The following is a 22,339-nucleotide window of genomic DNA, read 5'->3' as shown; positions in this document are numbered from 1 at the left end:
CCCAGCCCCGGGCCCCTTCGGGTCCAGCACACTACCCCCACCCGCTCCCCACGTACACCCCCAAGTCGTGGCTCCGGCAGGCCTCGGCCACCACCGCCGCCTCAGCCAGACTGAGGAGCTACGGCTCCGGAAGAGGAGGCCAAGCACGAGTGCCCTCGCCAGCCGGCCTACCCGGCCTAACCTCCCCTCAGGGACCGCAAGCTTCCAGGCGCGGAGCGGCTGGGCACCGAGTGCTCCCAGGCAAGAAGAGAAGGAAGACTCTACCTGTGCCTTGGTGCCCGGTCTGTTCCGCCTCAGCACTGCCGTCCCCTCCGCCATGACCATAGTGCCAGTCTGTGCGGCTGGAGTAGGTACCCGGATGTAGGGGAATGGCTGCCTGCACGGGGGCGGGGCGGCGGAGCGGCGCTCTTGGCCCTGGCGCCGGGGAGGGGCGGCGGCCGATCGAACAGCGGAAGCCGGCGCGAAGGTGGGAAGGAGTCCAGGACAGGACCGGCTCGGCGGAGGGAGGCAGCAGACAAAGGAACAGCCTGGGAGGCACCGGCGGCGACGTGAGGTCGGGGGAGAGGGGGACCGCTGGGGCCGCTAGCAACTACTGGGAGTCCACGTGCCGGCGCTAAGGGTCCTGATCGCGGGTGGCCCCTGCGTCATGGTGCAAGGCCTCTCATTGAACTCTCGTTAATTACACTGAAAAAACAAGAGCTTACACAATGTCGACCACTTCAGTAAGCCCATCTGCAAGCATGTACGTTTCATAGCAACCCTATAGGACATAGTAGAAGTGTCCCACAGGGTTTCCAAGAAGCTGTGGAGGATCTGAACAGCCAACTTTTTGGTTAGCAGCAGAGCTCTTAACCACTGTGCCGCCAGGGTTCCAAGGATATGCGTAAAGAATCAAAATTCTGCCCCAAAACCCTTTCAGGGAAGCAAAATGGAAAACAGGCCGGCAGTTTCGGAAAATGCCACAGACCCTGTATGAAATCGACCCAATCTCAAACAGGAGTAAACCCACGCACTGCCGTCGAGTCCATTCTGACTCATAGCGACTCTGTAGAACAGAGTAGAACTGCCCATAGAGTTCCCAAGGAGCGCCTGGCAGATTTGAACTGCTGAACTTTTGCTTCGCAGCCGTAGCACTTAACCACTCCAAACAGGAATATAGAGTGTCAGGTGATATTTCCCCCATCTGCTGACTTCAAAGCCAAGGACCTTCTCAATGACAAGTTTGTTTTCGCAGATAAAAGAGGCAGATGGCTCTTATCTCAGTGATAAAGGTGGACAGCTGGCATTGACCAACTCAGAATTAGCTTGTGTTCTACAAGTCAGAAGCAGAAGGAGGAAATGAATGGCCCTTGATATAGATGGTGGGAGTTTTACATCTTGCAGGATTCCCAATTCCCTTGGTGGCAAGTTTTAAAATGACAACAGTTTTGGATAACTTTTTTTTTTTTTTCCTGCCTGGAAACCTTAAACTTTGGGATAAGGGAGGCCTGAGGACACCAGATGGGAAGACAGTTGAAAGGGTAAAGAGTGCATACAGTTGAATAATTTCCAGGAGAACATCAGGTGCCCATGTTTCAGCCAACCAACCAACCAGACTGTTAGCATAGTACTGCATTGTATTGAAATGTATGCTGAGAGGACAGCCATGTCACTGACAGCCTCCAAAGATGGAAATAGAGTAGAGGAGAGGTTGGTTAAATTGAGTGGGTCCAAAGCTGAATAATTGTCAGTGACTTGGAATTTTGCTTAGAAGGGTTTGACAGTGAGAAGTAGGTTTGCATTCAAGTATGTTTCCTTCTTTCTTTAAGATGTATAGACTGGTACTCTTCAAGAGCAAGAACTTAATTCTGTATCTCTAGCACTAGCTCCCAGATATCACAAGATTTATTAAACCCCACTACATGAAAGGTAGAGACCCTTGGTGGTGCAAACGGTTAAGTGCTCGACTACTAGCCGAAAGGTTGGTGGTTCAAAACCACCCACAGGTGCCTTGGAACACAGGCCTGGATATCTGTATCCCAAAGGTCACAGCCTTGAAATCCCTATGAAGCACTATTCTACTCTGCACATATGGGGTCACCATGAGTCAAAATCAACTCAATGGCAACTAACAACAAATAAAATGTGGAAGGTGCTGAAGTACAAGCATGAAAAGGCCCAGTCCTTAACCTTAAATTGCTTGTAATCTAGCAGGGAGACAGACATGCAAATCACCAAATGTAATATAGTAGTATTTTTGCTATAATGGAAATCTGTGCATGCACAAAGTACAATGGGAGCTTAGGCCAAGAACAAGGGGCAGCTAAATGCTGGCTCCCTAAGAGAGACATTGGGTAGGTCTGTGAAAGAGTAGATTCCAGGGTAGGCCCCAGGTCAGTGGACAAACGCACCTCTTAATCCAAAGATTAAGTTTAAATTTCCAGTTGTATGGTAGTTTCTCTCAACTCGATGGCACCTAATGACAACATAGTTAAAGGGGCTCATTTTAATGTGCTCTTAACCTCAGGTTTGTTATACTGTTTCAGCCTATCTGGAAAGAACAAGAGAAAAAATGGATAAACCAAAAACCCATTGCTGTCGATCAAGTCGATTCCGACTCATAGTGACTCTAAAGGACAGAGTAGAACTGGCCTCTAGGGTTCCCAAAGCTGTAAATCTTTATGGAAGGAGACTGCCACATTTTCCTCCTGCAGAGCAGCTGGTGGGTTCAAACACCTAACCTTTCATTTAGTAGCTGAGCACTTGACCACTGTGCCACCAGAGTCCCTAAAAAGGGATTAAAAAAAAAAAAAAAAAGTTGCCATCAAGTCAATTCCTAGTCATAACCAACCTATAGGGCAGAGTAGAGCTGCCCCATAAGGCTTCCAAGCAGCAGCTGGTGGATTTGAACTGCTGACATTTTGGTTAGCAGCCAAGCTCTTGACCACTGCTCCACCAGGCAGCAGATAAGCAAAAAACCAAACCTGTTGCTGTCGAGTTGATTCTGACTCCTAGCAACCTTACAGGACAGAGTAGAACTACCCCATATGGTTTCCAAGGAGCACCTGGTGGATTTGAACTGCTGACCTTTTGGTTTGCAGCCATAGCTCTTCAACCACTATGCCACCAGGGTTTCCTTATTCTCTTTAAAAAAGTCCAGTAACACATCCAAACACTTTGAGGAGCAGAGTTGCTGGGGCTGAAGGCTGGGGACCATAGTTTCAGGGGACATCTAGGTCAATTGGTGTAACAGTTAATTAAGAAAATATTCTGCATCCCACTTTGGTGAGTGACATCTGGAGTTTTAAAAGCTGCAAGAGGCCCTCTAAGATGCATCAATTGGTCCCATCCCACTTGGAGCAAAGGAGAATGAAGAAAATCAAAGACACAAAGAAGATATTAGCCCAAGAGACTAAAGGGCCACATAAGCCAGAGACTCCACCAGCCTGAGACCAGAAAAACTGGATGGTGCCCAGATACCACTAATGACCACCCTGACAGGGAACACAACAGAAAGTCCCAGACAGAGCAAGAGAAAAGTGTGGAACAGAACTCAAATTCACATTAAAAAAAAAAAGACTTAATGGTCTGACAGGGCATGGAGGAACCCCTGAAACTATGGCCCCAGATGCTCTGTTAACCCAGAACTGAAACTATTCCCGAAGCCTACTCTTCAGATAAAGATTAGACAGGACTGTAAAACAAAAAATAATGCACATGAGAAGTGTGCTGCTTAGTTCAAGTAGATACATGACACTGAATGGGCAGCTCCTGTCTGGAGGCAGGATGAGAAGGTAGGAAGGGACAGGAATTGGGTGAATGGACACAGGGAACCCAGGGTGGAAAGGGGGAGTGTGCTGTCACATTGTGGGGATTGCAACTAATGTCACAAAACGTGTATAGTTTTTGGTGTGAGAAATTAACTTCAGCTGTAAATGTTCACCTAAAGCACACACACACAAAAATAACAAAGACAGATAAAACCCTCTGGGGGAAAAAAAGTCCAATAACGTTGCATCTGATGTCAACCTAGTCTTCACAACAATAACCTTGCTCTTTAGGGATGAAATGTTTCTAGTTCATAACCTTCACATTTTATTTCCTCTGTCAGCCTACAGATTATGACCTCCAAATAAAAGGATTAATTTTAGGGGGAAAAAAACATCATCAATGAGAACAATTACTTGAATATTTTGGTACTCTTTTAAAAGGCAGTATGGAGCCAAGGTGGCAGCTTAGTCACATGCATCGTAATGTCCCCTACACCAAAGACCCAAAAAACCAAGTGAAACAGAAGGAGATAATCCAGGAACCCTGAACGTAGAAAAAGAAGGCCTAAGAACTGAACCAAACACTGAAGTGAGTAAAAGAGGAGTAGCATGGACTGGAGGAGCTCAAGCAGCCATCCCAGCCCAACACAGCCACCTTAGAACAAAACCAGCAGCAACCCCCAGTGAAGAAAACAGCAAGGCAACTTCAAGACTGTGATGGTTAAATTGTGTGTCAATATCACTGGGCCATGATTCTCAGTGGTTTCGCAGTTATAATGTAGTTTGGTAGCTATGTAGTAATGCAATCACCTCCATGATGAGATCTGTTATGAGCAGCCAATCAGTTGAAAGGGACTTTCCTTGGGGGTGTGGCCTGTATCCAATAGAGGTGAACTTTCCGGCAAGGCTCTCTGGCTTTTGCTTGTTCTGGATCCTGCAGCTGGCTCCTGTTCATCTGATCTCCTGTTCTTGAGACGTCAGCTAGTAGCTTACCTGCTGATCTTGGGTTCACCAGCCCCTGCAGCTATGTGAGTCAGGAGAAGCCTCCAGCTTGGCACACGGATTTGGGACTTTCCAGCCTCTACAATTGTGTGAGCCATTTCCTTGAAAATCTTTCTCTAGGGAGTTCAGCCTTAGGCAGAATTTAGTACCAGAAGTGGGGTGCTGCTCTAACAGATACCTACAATGTGGAAGCAGTTTTGGAATTGAGTAATAGGTAAAGGCTGAGTTTTAAAGTGTATAATAGTAAAAGCCAAGATTGCTTTGAAGAGATTGTTGGTGGAATTGTGGACATCAAAGACAATTCTGGTTAGGACTCAGAAGGAAGTGAGGAGACCTGTAACAGTGGAGACAGTACAGATGTCAAGAAGCAGCAGCTGAGAAACAGCAGCAGCAGAACCAGGAGGATAGCACAAGAGGGTGTGGGGGCTGACCCATGGAGCAAGAGTGCTGAATGCCTTCGGGCAGGAGTCTTCTTGGTGGAGTGAGGTACCTCCAGGCACTTATTGGTGGAGCTAGGCTTGCCAGCTCACAGAGCAAGAGAGCTGAGTGCTTCCTAGCCAAGGTTTATCAGCAGAGTTGGGCACCTCCAGGTGCTTATCAGTATAGCTAAAGAGCTACAGACCACTTGCCCAAGCAGGGTAGATGCTGGGCCAGCCTGAGAGGCCAAGGGCCCGAGGGGCTGAGAGGCCAAGGAACAGGACAGAAGCTGAAGAGACAAGGAGCACCGGGAGCAGAGCTGCTTCAATCTCAAAGGGTAAGGCCATGACCTCTGGACACTCAAAGGGTGGAACCATGGCCTCCTGTGTCTCAAAAGGTGGGCCATGGCCTTCTAGGTCTCAAAGAGTCAGATCTTTACCAACTCAATTCCAGAATGTGGGACTACCTTTCATGAGTGCCAGCGGGATGGGGCTGAATCCACTTCCCAAAGCTGAGGGGGTGGGTCTGCCATGCCCAAGGGGCAGAAGAATGGGGCCTGCCGGGGCTAAGGAGGCAGGGTCACCACTCAGAGGGACGAGGAGAATGGGGCCACCCAAATCCAAGGAACAAAGTCCTAGGGGGCCTGGAAGGTGGAGCAGAAGCCCAGGGCTGAGGGACCTCCACCCAGAATCTGGAAAGTGTCCAACACCCAGAGTCTTGAGGGCAGGGCCATTGCCTAAATGGTCTCAGAGAGCAGGATTATTTTCAAGCCTTGAGAGCTAATATAATATGTTCTGCTGTTGTGCTTGGTGTTATCCCTTCTTTCCTTCCAGTTTCTGCCATTTGTAATGGAAATGTCTAGCTTAAGCCTGTTCCACCATTGTACTTTGGAAGCAGATAACTTGTATTCTACATTTCACAGATGAAAAAGAATTTTGCCCCAGGATGGAATTTGGACATGGAGTTGATTTAAGACTTCTGCTATGATACGATGGGGTGAATATGTTTTACATGTGGCAAGAACATGAATTCATGAATTTTGGGGGGGCCAAAGGGTAGGAGGTCTTAGATTGAATTGTCCCCCCAAAATGTGTTAACTTGGCTAGGCCATGATTCCCAGTATTGTATCCTCCATTTTGTGATCTGATGTAATTTTCCTATGTGTTGTAAATCCTAATCTCTGCTTGTGGTTAGTGAGGCAAGACTGGGTTACATTAAAGAGGATTAGGGTAGTGTGATCTTACGGTTATGTGTCAACTTGCCTGGGCCCTGATTCTCAGTGGTTTGGCAGTTGTGATGTAGTTTGGCTGTCATATGATGATAAGACCTGATATAATGCAATCACCCCCATGATAGAATCTGCTGTGAATAGCTAATCAATTTAAAAGGAGTTCTGAGCGGGTGTGGCCTACCTCCAATATAGGTGGACTTTCTGGCAAGGCTCACAGGCTTTTTGTCGCTCTGGATCCTGCAGTTGGCTTCTGTTCATCTGACCTCTGGTTCTTGGGACTTGAGCTAGCAGCTTATCTGCTGATGTTGGGATTCATCAGCCTCTGCAGCCTGTAAGCCAGAGGCCTGCTGTTTGACCTGCCAATCTTGGGTTCACCAGCCCCTGTAGCTACATGAGTGAGAAGAAGCCTCCAGCCTGACCCATGGATTTGGGACTTTCCAGCCCCTACAACTGTGTGAGACATTTCCTTGATAGAAATCTCTCTCTATATTTGTTGTGTTCTTAGGTGCCGTCAAGTCAATTTCAACTCATAGTGACCCCAGATGACAGGGCAGAACTAGCCCCATAGGGTTTTCTAGGCTGTAATCTTTACGAAAGAAGATTGTCAGGTCTTTCTCCCACAGAGTTGCTGGGTGGGTCTGAACCACCAATCTTTTACTTATCAGCCAAGCGCTTAACTGTTGCACCACCAGGGGTCCATATAACTATATATCCTACAAGAAATAAAAAGAGAGAGAAGCAGAGGAGAGACTTTACACTACCAAGAAACAAGTACCAGGAGTGGAGCATCATGTCCTTTGGGCCTGGAGTCCCTGCACTGAAGAAAATCCTAGACCAGGGTAAGATTACTGACAAAGACCTTCCTTTAGAGCTGACAGAGAGAGAAAGTCTTTCCCTGGAGCTTGCGCCCTGAATTCAGACTTCCAGCCTTGTAAACTGTGAGAGAATGAATTTCTGTTTGTTAAAGCCATCTACTTGTGGTATTTCTGTTATAGCAGCACTGGATAACTAAGACAAAAACTTTCCCAAAAGGGGCAGAGATTCTATAGACACACATGGAAAGAAGCAGAGGCAGGGAGGGAGCCAGGATCCAGAGCGAGAGATACTCAGGAATGGCAGCCCCTGACCTTAGGGGTAAGTTGAACTCTGTCTTAGTTATCTAGTGCTGCCGTAACAGAAATACTACAAGTGGATGGCTTTAACAAAGAGAAATGTATTTTCTCACAGTCTAGTAGGTTACAAGTCCAAATTCAGGGCATCCACTCTAGGGGAAGGCTTTCTCTCTCTGTTGGCTCTGGAAGAAGGTCCTTGTCCTCAATCTTACCCTGGTCAAGGACCTTCTCAGGCACAGGGACCCTGTGTCCAAAGAATGCTCTCTGCTCCTGGTGCTGTTTTCTTGGTGGTATGAGGTCCTCAACTCTCTGCTTATTTCCCTTTCCTTTTATCTCTTGAGAGATAAAAGGTGGTGCAGGCCACACCCCAGGAAAACTCCCTTTACACTGGATCAGGGAGGTGACCTGAGTAAGGGTGGTGTTATAATCCCACTCTAATCCTCTTTAGCATAAAATTACAATCACAAAATGGCGGACAACCACACAATACTGAGAATCATGGCCTAACCAAGTTGACACATTTTTGGGGGGACACAATTCAATCCATGACACACACACAAGGCAATGGACCCATGGAGTGTTGGTAGAAGATATCCCACCCAACCATTCCCCAGGCAGTTCCCCCTCCTTGCACTTGAGAAGGGACAAGTCCCACTTGCTGGCCACATAAGATGTGATCTGTCTGATTACCCGCATAACCTAGCCAGAGGTATGCACTCCCCCTCAACCCATCCTCCTGATTTGAGACAGCACAGGGTCCCATACCCTAACCACCTCACCTGACAGGGGGACCACAACATGAGAATACTTTATTTTCTCCTCCCAGCCCAACTCCATCCAGTAACCCCCGCTTGCCCACCCAACAAACAAAACTATGCACGCTCCTGTGCATGTACTAACCTGCCACCTACACCCCTACCAAGGGCCTGGTGGGAGGCAGTGGCAGCAAGACTGTGAGAGAGCCCACCTGCTGCTCCCTCCATCTTTCCCCCGCCTGGCAAGGGGTAGAGGAGATGCAACTGCATACGCACCCCTCTGCTGCCCGGTCATGGATTGAATTGTGTCCACCCAAAAACTATGTGTCAACTTGGTTAGGCCATGACTTCCAGTATTGTGTGGTTGTCCTCCATTCTGTGATTGTAATTTTATGTTAAAGATTAGCGTGGGATTGTAACACTACCCTTATCCGGGTCACATCCCTGATCCAATACAAAGGGAGTTTCCCTGGGGTGTGGCCTGCACCACCTTTTATCTCTCAAGGGATAAAAAGGAAAGGGAAGCAAGCAGAGAGAGGACCTCATACCACCAAGAAAGCGGTGCCAGGAGCAGAGTGCATCCTTTGGACCTGAGCTTCCTCTGCTGAGATGCTCCCAGGCCAAGGGAAGACTGATGACAGAACCTTCCTCCAGGCCGACAGAGAGAGAAAGCCTTCCCCTGGAGCTGACACCCTGAATTTGGACTTTTAGCCTACTTTACTGTGAAGAAATAAATTTCTCTTTGTTAAACCCATCCACTTGTGGTGTTTCTGTTATGGCAGCACTAGATGACTAAGACATGCCCCATCCTCCCTCGCCACACCTGGTGCAAGGTGGAGGATGTGCCATTGTGAGCACATCTACCAGGTGCAACTCCTCCATTAACTTGCCCAGCGAGGGGCAGAGGAGCCATGACTGTGCACAATTACCACCTGAGGCCTTTTCCTCCCTCCCCGCCCCCAGCAGCACCACTGTGTACACATCTGCCAGGCACAACTCCCTCCATTAACCCACCCATTGAAGGGCAGAGGAGCCATGACTGCACGTGTCTCTCCCCATAGCCCTTTCCTCTGTCCCCCCAGCCACTGTGTGCACATCTGCCAGGTGCGATTTCCTCCCTTAACCTGCCCAGCGAGAGGCAGAGGATCCGTGGCTGCATGTGCATTCCCCCAAGGCCCTTTCCTCCCCAGAGCAATGCGGAGGCACAGCGAGTGTGCACACATCTGTCCGCTGCATCTTCCTCCCTCTCCCCACTCACCAACAGGCAGATGCTGTGTGACTGAGTGAGCATCCACCTGCCATTCTTTCCTCCCTCACCCTGCCCAGGAAGAGGCGGAGGTAGAGTGACAGCATGCACATCCTCTGCTGCCTCCCCTCTACCACACACACACTCGTAACCCGTGAGAAATGATGACCATGCTGCTGCACCCACCACACGAACTGCTCTACCTGTAAGGAGAGCACAACTCCCTGCTGCTGTGCCACCAAACTGGAGACTGAGAGAGGCCAAAGCCAGACCAACCCACCTCAGCCACCCTGCAAGACCATTAAACAGAGACCCAAGCTCATACACCTACCAGCTCATACACATACCACCTGACCAGTCCAGCAACCAGAGCACCATGCCAGCCATACCTGTCAGGAATCGTAAAAACAAAACAAAAAAACAGGGCCCAGCAAAAAATTACACAATTGAAAAATAAATACAATAAAAAAAAAATAACTCTTTAATATTCTTGAGACAACAGACAATAGCAAATCACCTAAAGAAACAGGGAAGGATGGCCCCAGCAAATGACCAAAATAAAGAACCAGAAATCTTCCCTGAACAAGAAAAGGTAATGGAGCTTCCTGATGAGGAATTCAAAAGACTTGTGTATCGGGTCCTCAAAGAAATCAAGGAGAACACAGCCAAAACTATGGAAAACACAAAATGCTAAGAAGAATTCAGGAAAGCAATACAAGGACAAAATGACAAGATAAACAGACAATGGGAAATTACACAAAAACAGCAACTAGAAATCCAGGAGCTTAACAATAATTTCAGAAATAGACTACTCAAAGGAAAGTCATAGGAGTAGAATCAAAACAATGGAAGATAGGATCAGTGGAATAGAAAACAAATTCCTTGACACTAATCTGTCTGAGGAACAATTAAAAAAAAAAAAAATGAAGGAAGCCTAACAGTTATGTGGGACACAATCAAGAGGAATAACTTATGCATGATTGGAATCCCATAAGAAGAGTCAACAAAAAGCACAGAGATAATTGTTGAAGATTTGCTGACAGAAAGCTTCCCTAATATCATGAAAGATGAGAAAATAACCACCCAAGAAGCACAACGAACCCCATACAGGATAAATACCAAGACAAATTATCATCAAACTTTCCAACCAAAGACAAAGAAAGAATCCTGAAAGCTGCTTGAGAAAAACAAAAGATCACCTACAAAGGGGCATTGATAAGGCTAAACTCCGATTACTCAGCAGAAACCACGTAACCAAGAAGGCAATGGGATGACATACATAAAACCTCGAAAAAAAAAAAAAAACTGTCAACCAAGAATTATGTATCCTGCAAAATTATCTGTCAAATACAATGGTGAAATTAGGACATTTCCAGATAAACAAAAATTAAGGGAATTTGTAAAAACCAGACCAACTCTACAAGAAATGTTACAGGGAATCCTTTGGACAGGAAACTATGACCACCAGACAACAAAATGAGATTAAAACCCAGGACAATACCAGCCAGCTATCAATCCAGATAAGAACTCAAAAATTAAATAAAGCTAAAAGATGGAAAACAGGGAATTAGAGGCATCAATCTATAAATTATGACCACTTCAAAATATAAAGGGGGAATAGAGGGTATATGTTTAGAATTTCCATATGGAGAGGAAGTCAGGGCGATAGCAAGAAATAAATTACTGCTTTAAACTTAGGAAGATAAAGGTAAATTTCAGGGTAACCACAAAGAAAGTTAACAAACCTACTCATCAAAATATAAAAGAAGAAAATCATAAAAACTCAGTACACACAAAACTGACAAGGAAGGAAATGAAAAGACAAGCCATGATTTAAAAACAAACACAAAAACTCAGCACAGAAAATTCAGCTGAATGCAGAAACCATCAACACTCACACAAAAAAGAAAGCATAACAAAAATGACAGCAATAAACTCATACCTATTGATAATCACACCTGATGTAAATGGCCTAAATGCACCAGAAAAGAGATGGCAAATGGTGAAATGGAGGAAAAAAAACATGACCTATCAATATACTATCTGCAAGAGACACACCTTAGACACAAAGATATAAATAAACTAAGACTTAAAGGATGGAAAAAGATATATCAAGCAAACAATAACTAAAAAAAACACCAGGAGTGGCAATATTAATCTCTGATAAAATGGACTTTAAGGCAAAATCCACCATAAAAGACAAGGACATTATATAATGATTAAAGGGTCAATATACCAAGAGGACATAACCATAATAAATATATACACACCCAACGACACAACTCCAAAATACATAAAACAAACTCTAACAGCACTTAAAAGAGAAATACACTTCCTCGATAATACTATGGGACTTTAACACACTACTCTCAGTGAAGAACAGAACAACTAGAAAGAAACTCAACAAAGACACAGAAGATCTCAATACCACAATCAACCAACTTGACCTCTAGGCATATACAGAACACTTCACCCAACAGCAGCAAAGGACACATTCTTCTCCAATACTCATAAATCAGTCTCCAGAATAGACACATTTTAGACCATGAAGCAAGCCTCAAAAAATTCAAAAACATCACAATAATACAAAGTACCTTCTCTGACCAGAATGCTATAAAAATAGAAATCAGTAACAGGAAGAACGAAAGAGACTAAAACCTAATACCTGGAAATTAAATAATACCCTGCTTAAAAACTACTGGGTATAGAAGAAATCAAAGATGGAATTAAAACATTCCTAAATTAAGGGAGAATGAAAACACAACATACCAAAACTTTTGAGACAGAGCAAAAGCAGTGCTCAGAGGTCAACTTATACCAATAAATGCACACATCAGAAAAGAAGGGCTAAAGTCAAAACATTAACCCTACCACTAGAACAGTTAGAAAGAGTGCAGCAAAAGAAGTACATAGTCGCCAGAAGAAAGAATAAAAATTAGAGCAGAAATAAAGGAAACAGAGAACAAAAAAAAAAAAAAAAAAAGGAAGAACCAACAAGCCTAAAAGCACATTCTTTGAAAGGATCAGTAAAATTGACAAACCACGGACAAATTGACACATGAAAAAAAAAAAAAGGAGAAGATGCAAATAACCCATATAAGAAATGAGACGGGCGACATTTCAACAGTACCAACTTCAGTAAAGGGATTATTACAATACTACAAAAAAATTGTACTTCAACAAATTTGAAAACCTACAGGAAATTGACATATTTTTAGAAATACACTACCTACCTAAACTAACACAAACTGAGGTAGAAAATTTGAACAGACCTATAACAATAGAAGAAATTGAAGAAGTCATTAAAAAAATTCCCAGCTTCGCTGAAAAATTCTACCAAATATTCAGAGAAGAGTTGACACCAATTACATTCCAACTATTCCAGAACACAGAAAAGGAAGGCGTACTCCCAAATTAATTCTATGAAGCCAGCATAAGAGCAAAGACATCACTGAAAAAGAAAACTACAGACCAATAATCTTATGAATACAGATGCAAAATCCTAGCCAACAGAATTCAACAGCATATGAAAAAAATAATATATCACAACCAAGTAGGATTCATACCAGGCATGCAAAGATAATTCAACATTAGAAAATCAATCAGTGTAATCCTCCACATAAATAAAACAAAGAAAAACAATCACATGATCATCTCAGTTGATGCAGAAAAAGCATTTAATAAATGTCCAACACCCATTCCTGATAATAACTCAGCAAAATAGGAGTAGAAGGGAAATTCCTCAACGTAATAAAGGGGATATATACAAAACCAACAGCCAACATTATCCTCAACAGAGAGCGTCTGAAAGCGTTCCCCTGGAGAAAAGGAAACAGACAAGGATGCCCTTTATCACCACTCTTATTCAACACTGTATTGAACGTCCTAGTGAGAGCAACAAGGCAAGGAAATGAAATAAAGGACATTCAGATTGGTAAGGAAGAACTAAAACTATCCCTATTCACAGATGATATGATCCTATACATAGAAAATCCTAAAGATTCCTCAAGGAAGATACTGAAACTGATAGAAGGATTCAGCAAAGTGGCAGAGTACAAGATCAACATACAAAAGTCAGTTGGATTCCTCTATGTCAACAAAGAGCACTTTGAACAGGAATTCAGGAAACTACCATTTACGATAGCCCCTCAAAATATAAAATAGTGAGGGAATACATCTAACCAGCGATGTAAAAGATTTATACAAAAAAAAACTACAAAACATTACTGCAAGAAACCAAAAGAGAACTACATAAACGGAAAAGCATACCATGCTCTTGGTGAAGAAGACTTAACATTGTGAAAATATCTACTCAAAGCAATATATAGATGCAATCCCAATCCAAATCTCAACAGTATTCTTCAATGAGATGGAAAAACCAATCACTAACTTTATATGGAAGGAAAAGAGGCCCTGAATACATAATGCATCACTAAAGAAGAAGAACCAAGTAGGAGGCCTCACACTACCTGATCTCAGAACCTATTATACAGCCACAGTAGTCAAAACAGGCTGGTACTCTTACAATAACATAGACCAATGAAACTGAATTGAGAACCCAGACATATACCCATCCATCTATGGACAGCTGATCTTTGACAAAGGACCAAAGACTATTAATGGGGAAGAGAGTCTTCAACAAATGGTGCTGGGAAAACTGGGTATCTATCTGTAGAAAAAAGAAACAGAACCCATTGCTCAAACCATACAGAAAAACTAACTCAAAATAAGACCAAAGACCTAAATATAAGACCTAAAACTATAAAGACCATGGAGGAAAAATAGGGACAATGCTAGGGGCCCTCATATATGGCATAAATAGGGTACCAAACATAACTAAAAATGCACACACAGCAGAAAATGAATTAGATAAATGGGACCTCCTAAAAACTAAACCCTTACGCTTAACAAAAAACTTCTCCAAAAGGGTAAAAACAGCATCTACTAGTTAGGAAAAAAGAAATTTTTTTTTGACTATGACATATTCAACAAGGATCTAATTTCTAAAATTTATAGAAAACTTCAACACCTCAACAAAATAAAGACAAACAATCCAATTAAAAAATGGAAAAAGTATATAAACATACTCAAAGAAGACATTCAGGCTGCTAACAAACATATGAAGAAATGCTTGCAGTCATTAGCAACTAGAGAGATGCAAATCAAGAATACAATGAGATACCATCACATCCTGACATTACTGGTACTAATTAAAAAAGAAAATAACAAATATTGGTGAGGTTGTGGGGAGATTGGGACTCTTACACACTGGTGGTGGGAATGTAAAATGGTACAACTCCTATGGAAAACCATATGGCACTTCCTCAAAAAGCTAGAAATAGAAATACCATATGATCTAGCAATCTCACTCCTAGGTATATACACTAATGAAATAAGAACCGTGACAGGAATAAACATGCACGCCCATGTTCACTGCAGTATTATTCACAGTAGCAAAAAGGTGCAAACAGTCTAAGTGCCCATCAACAGATGAATGGATTAACAAACTAGTACATACACATGATGGAATACTATGAAACAATAAAGAATAATGACTAATCTGTGAAACATCTTACAACATGGATGAATTTGAGGACATTATGCTAAGTGAAATAAGTCAATCACAAAAGGACAAATATTGTATGAGACCATTATTATAAAGTAACAACAAAAGTAACACACCAAAAAAATTATTTGATGGCTACCCAGAATGTGAGGAAGAGGGAGGGAAAATTAATAACAACAACTAGTTGCCGTTGAGTCAGTTCTGACTCATAGTGACCCTATAGGACAGAGAACTTGCCCTATAGGGTTTTCAAGGAGCAGCAGGATTACAACTGCCAACCTTTTGGTTAGCAGCTGAGCCCTTAACCACTACACTCCAAGGGCTCTACCAGGATACTAGACACATGATGAAGGGGAAGGCAATAGATATTATGGGAGAAGTCAGTACAACATAACTAAGGCAAGAGCAGACACTGAGAGGAACACAGGAATAAAAGGAAACTATGGTAACTACTGGAACCCTAGTGGCACAGTGGCTAAGGGCTCGGCTGCTAACCAAAAGATGGGCAGTTCTAATCCACCAGCCATTCCTTGGAAATCCTATGGGACAATTCTACTCTGTCCTATAGGGATGCTGTGAGTCGGAATCGACTTGTTGGCAACAGGTTTTTTATTGTAACTACCTTACCATATACAATCCTACAACAATAGTATTAACAAAGTTTACAAATGGATACAAAGATATGCCAAGTGTGGGAGGGTGTAAGGGAGCATATCCACCAGTAGATACAAGTTTTATGGTGGATATTTCTAAATACATGACTGCAGGTGCTTCTCATATATTAACATAGAAAATAGAGCACACAAGTGACACAGTCAGGGAAATCTCTTAGACATAACCAAATGCCTTGCATGATGAAGTTCCTAGGCTCAAACGCAAAGGACCATAGACTCATGGGATTTCTATGTCAATTGCCACAACATAGTTTATAAAGACAACGTTCTACATCCTACTTTGGTTAAGTAGCATCTGTGGTCTGGAAAGCTTGCTAGCGGCCATCTGAGATACTATTGGTGTCTTCCAGTTCCGAGCAAAGGAGAATGAAAAAAACCAAAGACTTGGGAGCAATGAGTCCAAAGGTCTCATGGACCACATGAACCACAGCCTACATGACCCCAAGACCAGAACTAGATGGTGCCTGATTACCACTACTGAGAGCTCTGACTGGGATCACAACAGAGGCTCCCAGACACAGCTGGAGAAAATGTAGGGAAAAAAAAAAAAGACCAAACTTACCGTTCTGATAGAGACTGGAGGAACCTCTAAGACTATGGCCCTGTGACACCCTTCTGATCTGGAACTGAAGCCGTTCCTGGAGACCACTTTCCCGCCAAACAATAGACAAGCCCATAAAAGAATAACACCTGAGAGGAAATGTGCTTCTTAGAACAATCAATTATACAGGATCAAAAGGGCAATATTTTCCCCAAAGCAAAAATGAGAAGGTAGAAAATCAGGAAACACAGAGTGCTCACACATTGTGGGGAATGAAGCCAAGGCCATGAACACTTTATGTACAAACTATTGGATGGAAATCTAATTTGCTCTGTAAACTTTCACCTAATGCACAATTAAAAAACAACAACAAAAAAGGCAACATGTACAAGTAGAAATAGCTCAGGGCTGGGATTCAGAATATCTAGATTCTGTCATGTGTTGACTGTATGACTTTGAACAAACTATCAAATACAAGTTTCTCCATTGGTAATAGAGACAGTGCACAGCAGTTCTTTCCCTCTACCTTGTACAGTTTGAAAGCAGGCATAAAATTAAATATTCATGGAAGTCTCCTGAAGTCTTAGAAGAAAGTATTTTATAAATCCAAAGTAATTTCAAAAATATCTATTCAATAATAAAATTCTCTTTGGGGAATGTTTTAATCTAAGAAAAATAATGAATATACACTATGTGTAAGGCACTGGGTTAAGTGCTGAGAAACATGATGTAAACTGAAAATTGTCCTTTAAGTTCAAAGCGTAAACAAAATCAAAGAAAAATAACAAACTGGGGAAAAATACTTATCACAAGAAAACCAATTGCCCAAATAAAGATCTCATAGAAATCACAAGACTAATCACTCAACAGAAAAATGGGCAAAAGATGTTAACAGTTTAAAGGAAATAGAAATTGCTCTTAAACACACAAAATGCTCACCCTCATTCACAGTGATAAATAAAAAACACAACTATCAGATTGGCAAAAATTAAAACTTTTATAACACTTTGTATTATCGTGGTGGTTGGGAAGAAATTAACGTATCTCCTACATTGCTGGTAGGAGCATTGATAGAATTTCTATGAATACATATATATATATATATGTATTTTTATATGGATCCCTGGTGGCACAGTGGTTAAGAACTCTGCTGCTAACCAGAAGGCCAGCAGGTTTGAATCCAGCAGCTGCTCCTTGGAAACCCTACAGGGCAGTTCTACTCTGTCCTACAGTGTCACTATGAGTTGGAACTGACCTGATGGCAACAGGTTTTGGTGTGTGTCTATATACATATGTGTGTGCATGCACATGTATGTGTGTGCGTGCGTGTGTGTCGTGTGTGTGCCTAAAATCCACATACCCTTTGACACAGCAATTACACTTCTGGGAATTTCTTAGATACACTTGTGCACACATGCAAAATATTTTATGCATAAATTTATTAATTGCAGAAGTGTTGGTAATAGCAATAGAATAAGCTAAATATCCATTAATGGGAAATGCTTAAATATAGTTGGTCCATACAATGTAACACTATATACTTACAAAGGATGAAAAAGCTCTTTATGTACTTTATAGATTAATCCCACAGGCAAATTGTTAACATGAAAAAAGATGCCAAATGCCATTTATAGAATGCTATTTGTATTTTGCTGGAGAAATGAATGTATGTACATATGTGTTTCACATAAAGATATACCTATACAAATACATATGTATAGAGAAAATACTCCTAAAAAGAGGAATATAAACCTTTATATAACCACATCTAGTTGCCTCCAAGTATAGAAATGTCTGGCTGGCTAAGGGACAGGGATGGGAATAACTTGTTTCAGTGTGTATCTCTTTGAATTTTGAACTACATAAGCATGTTACCTATTTAAAAAGTTGAAAAAAATTAAAGCTTAACATATAATAGGTTTGACTCAAAATTTTAAGTGGCAAATCCAGCCCCCTAGTTTTACAGCTAATTCTTAATATAGGTGTTAGTCATAAGGCATTAGTCAAAAGTCACAAAACTAATAATGTAGTAGATACAGGACTTGTGCTTAGGTCTGACTGGGCGTTTCCATACACGTTGCCTAAGAGTTTAGGTCAACACATTTAACTATTCTCTACTCAAGTAAACCCAAAAGTTCAAAACTTAATTTTGGTGTGGATGCAGTAAAAACAGTAATACTGTAACTTGCTGGAAGAAACAAGACTTGATATCACTCTGAAGGGCAATGTGCTAATTCTTACAAAGAACATTAAAAATGCTCACAGCCACAGAGACTGGAGAAACTCTGAGAGTATGGTCCCCAGATACCCTTACAGCTCAGTAATGAAGCCACTCCTGAGGTTCACCATTCGGCCAACGATTAGACAGTCCCATAAAACAAATGAGACTAAATGGGCGTACCAGCCCAGGAGCAAAGATGAGAAGGCAGGAGGAGACAGGCAAGTCAGCAATGTGGAACCCAAGGTCAAGAAGTGGAGTGTGTTGACATTTCCTGGGGTTGGCAACCAATGTCACAAAACAGTATGTGTATAGTTCAATGAGAAACTTGTTTGCTCTGTAAACCTCCATCTAAAATACAATAAAAAAAAATTAAAAACAAAGTGGAAAAAAAAAATGCTCACAGCCAGCCAAATACATTGTGAAAGAATAGAGGAAGTTTCCTGAATAAACTGAATGCTTTGAAGGTCAGCGGAGCAAGGGTGGGAGTTTGGGGACTACGGCTTTAGGGGACGTCTAAGTCAATTGGCAAAATAAATTCTATTAAGAAAACATTCTGCAGCCCACTTTGAAGTGTGGCATCCAGGGTCTTAAATGCTAACAAGCGGCCATCTAAGATGCATCAATTGGTTTCAACCCACCTGGATCAAAGGAGAATGAAGAACACCAAGGTCACAAGGTAATTAAGAGCCCAAGAGACAGAAAGATCCACATGAACTAGAGACTTACATCCTCCTGAGACCAGAAGAACTAGATGGTGGCCGGCCACAACCAATGACTGCCCTGACAGGGAGCACAACAGAGAACCCCTGAGGGAGCAGAACAGTGGGATGCAGACCCCAAATTCCCATAAAAAGACCACACTTAATGGTTTAAGACTAGAAGAATCCTGGCGGTCATGGTCCCCAAACCTTCTGTTGGCCCAGGACAGGAACCATTCCCGAAGACAACTCATCAGACATGGCAGGGACTGGACAAGGCGTTGGAGAGAGATGCTGATGAAGAGTGAGCTACTTGTATCAGGTGGACACTTGAGACTGTGCTGGCATCTCCTGTCTGGAGGGGAGATGGGAGGGTAGAGAGGGTTAGAAACTGGCAAAACGGTCATGAAAGGAGAGACTGGAAGGAAGGAGCAGGCTGACTCATTAGGGGGAGAGTAAATGGGAGTATGTAGTAAGGTGTATATAAGTTTATATGTGAGAGACTGACTTGATTTGTAAACTTTCACTTAAAGCACAATAAAAATTATTTAAAAAGAAAAAAAGGATAGAGGAAGAACTTGTTTTATCAGACACTAAACTTTATTATAAAGCTATTTATATTGAAGAGGGTATTGGTGGCTCAGTGGTAAAATTCTCACCTTCTGTGTGTGAGACCTGACTTCCATTTCTGACCAATGCACCTGTTAAAAAATTTGTCAGAAGCTTATGGGTTTGCTATGATACTTGACAGGTTTCAGTAGAGCTTCCAGACTAAGATGGAGTAGAAAAAAGGCCTGGTGATCTACTACTGAAAATCAGCCAATGAAAACCCTGTGGATTACAAGAGCCTGGCCCACAACTGATCATGGGGATGGCACAGAACCAGACAGTACTTCATTCCACTGTGTATGGAGTCACGATGAGGTGGGGGCCAACTTGATGGCAGCTAACAACACATATTGAAAGCAATATGGTAAAATAGATCAATACAACAGATTGTAAAACCCAGGTATGGACATACACAAAATTTTAATGTATGATAAAACTGCCATTTCAAATTAAGGAGAAAAATGGATAATTCAATAAATAAAGTTGGGACAACAAGCTAATCATTGGTTAGAAAAAAATAGATACATATGCCATATGCTAATAAATTATGGGTCCATCACTTAAAAGTTCAAAAAAAAGTAGAAATATGAGATTTGATTAGATGTAAATAGAAACTGCACAACAAATTAGAAGGCCAACTGGAAACAAATGTGACAAGTTATTATTTCTAACACATAAAACCTTGAGTCTAATTTCAAAACTAATTTTTTTAAGGTATTCATATTTCCCACATCAAGGAAAAACCATAATCTAAATAATGATGGCACTACTCAGACAGTAGAATAGCTTTCTGATAATTTTTCTTCTTTTCAATTGTCTTTTTTTTTTAACATGTGGAACAGGGGAAAACAGACTTTAAAGTCAGATAGACCTGAGTTCGATTCCAACTCTGCCACTTAAAATTTGACACCTTGAGTAAATTATTCTACATTTCTGTGCATCTTCTTTCATCTATAAAGCAAGAATATCTGTCTCAAAAGGTTGCTATTACATGTGATTAAGGACAACTACACATTAAATGCCTATAATTGAGCCTGGCAAGTGCAAAAAAAATGGTAGCTAGTATTATCATTGAAATTCCTGTTAGAATTTTGTTGACCTTTTCCCCATTTAATTAAATTATTTTTCTGCTTCAACAGAACCAAAAGGCAAACAACTTTCTGTTCTGAAACATGAAAAGTTCCACACTCCCGGTGTTCTTATCTTTGGCATAATTTTCTCAAGAAATTCTGCAGAACTCTTTTCCCTATTTTATCTATGTAAATTCACAACCTAAAATTATTTTGTAGTCTTTAACCCTGTAAAAATATTCACTTAAGTTTTCTATAAAGCAAATGATAGCTTAATTTGTAAAGAATGTCTACCCCAAGCATTGTGCTTTTAAAGATGTATCTATGTGGGATCAAACTGACAATAGCAACTCAACCGGTTAGATAGGAAGCTTAGGGAGAAGTGAGTTTATGTTAATGAAAAAAAAAAAATGTTAATGAGGGAGGAATAATTCCGAAAAGGATGAGAATGGTTGCACGACTTGAATGATGTAATCAATGTCTCTGAATTGTACATGTAGAAATTGTTCAATTTGGTATATTTTTGTGTATTTTCAACAAAAAAATTACTTCTTTAGCAGTTCTGCTAGACAGGTATCACAGGACTATTTCTATGGCACAGAAATTCTTTCATCTACATTTTGATTTAGCAGGTCTTGGATGAGGCCCTCAAGTATTAAGTATATCAGGTAATTAATCCCAATGATGAACCAAGGCTTGGGAACTATCACCTTATATCCCAAAACCCATTTGTTTGGGTCTGCAGCAAACAGCAAGAGGCTAAGTGGAAAGCCATGACCTTTGGACTGGATTCCTAATTTCGCAATTTATCAGCCACATGGCCTTGAATACATTTCATCTCCTTTGAGTCAGTTTTTCATTAGAGAAATCTGTGCTCACAATGTTACGATATTCACAGCAACATTATCTAGCTGTGCCTGGGGCAGAGTAGGAAATTGGTGACCCTCTTGGGTGCTGTAAGAAAAATGAGATTTTAGTCATAATTCTTTTATCTAAATCCTGTGGCTAAATCCATATACATGGGAGGTATATACTAACTACACACATACACAACATACATAAATTTTTTTTTTTTTTTTTACATAGCACACTATTATTCCCTGCCGCTTATAATTTCCAAGTCCACTCAACATAAATGGAAAACAACTTTAAGATCACAAAATAGTTCATAAGAAACTAAAACTAAAAAATAAATTTTGCCCTTTTAAGACAGAAATAGCTAGTAGCTGGTAGTCAGTTTAGGGGCTGTTATAATCAGCTCTGATACAATACTATCTGGGTTCAAATCCTAACGCTACTGATACCACTAAGAAACACCAGAGCAGGATATTTAACCACTTCTGTGACTCAGTTTCCTTATGTGTTAAATTCAACAAATTATTAGATGTCAAAGTCCCAAGAAAAAGGAGCCCTGATGGTGCAATGATTAAGCACTCAGCTGTTCAAAG

At 41.8% G+C, this 22,339-nt stretch overlaps 1 protein-coding gene across 2 annotated transcripts in view; it reads right to left on the bottom strand.

Moving 5' to 3' along the window:
• MOB4 (MOB family member 4, phocein) overlaps nucleotides 1–22,339 on the bottom strand; it is a 59,850-nt gene that overhangs the window by 34,059 nt on the left and 3,452 nt on the right. The window contains exon 1 of one of the 2 annotated variants that reach the window (XM_049888908.1): nucleotides 265–398. The exons of the other annotated variant lie outside the window; for it this stretch is intronic. Within the exon in view, the coding sequence (XP_049744865.1) occupies nucleotides 265–324 (60 nt within the window). The 5' untranslated portion in view covers nucleotides 325–398. Of the gene's footprint in view, nucleotides 1–264; nucleotides 399–22,339 lie in introns of those variants that run through there. 2 annotated transcript variants of the gene reach the window in all.

Source organism: Elephas maximus, chromosome 6 (assembly GCF_024166365.1).
Source record: "Elephas maximus indicus isolate mEleMax1 chromosome 6, mEleMax1 primary haplotype, whole genome shotgun sequence".
In the NCBI taxonomy this organism is placed as follows: Eukaryota; Metazoa; Chordata; class Mammalia; order Proboscidea; family Elephantidae; genus Elephas; species Elephas maximus.
This window is presented reverse-complemented; position numbering and strand designations above follow the sequence as displayed.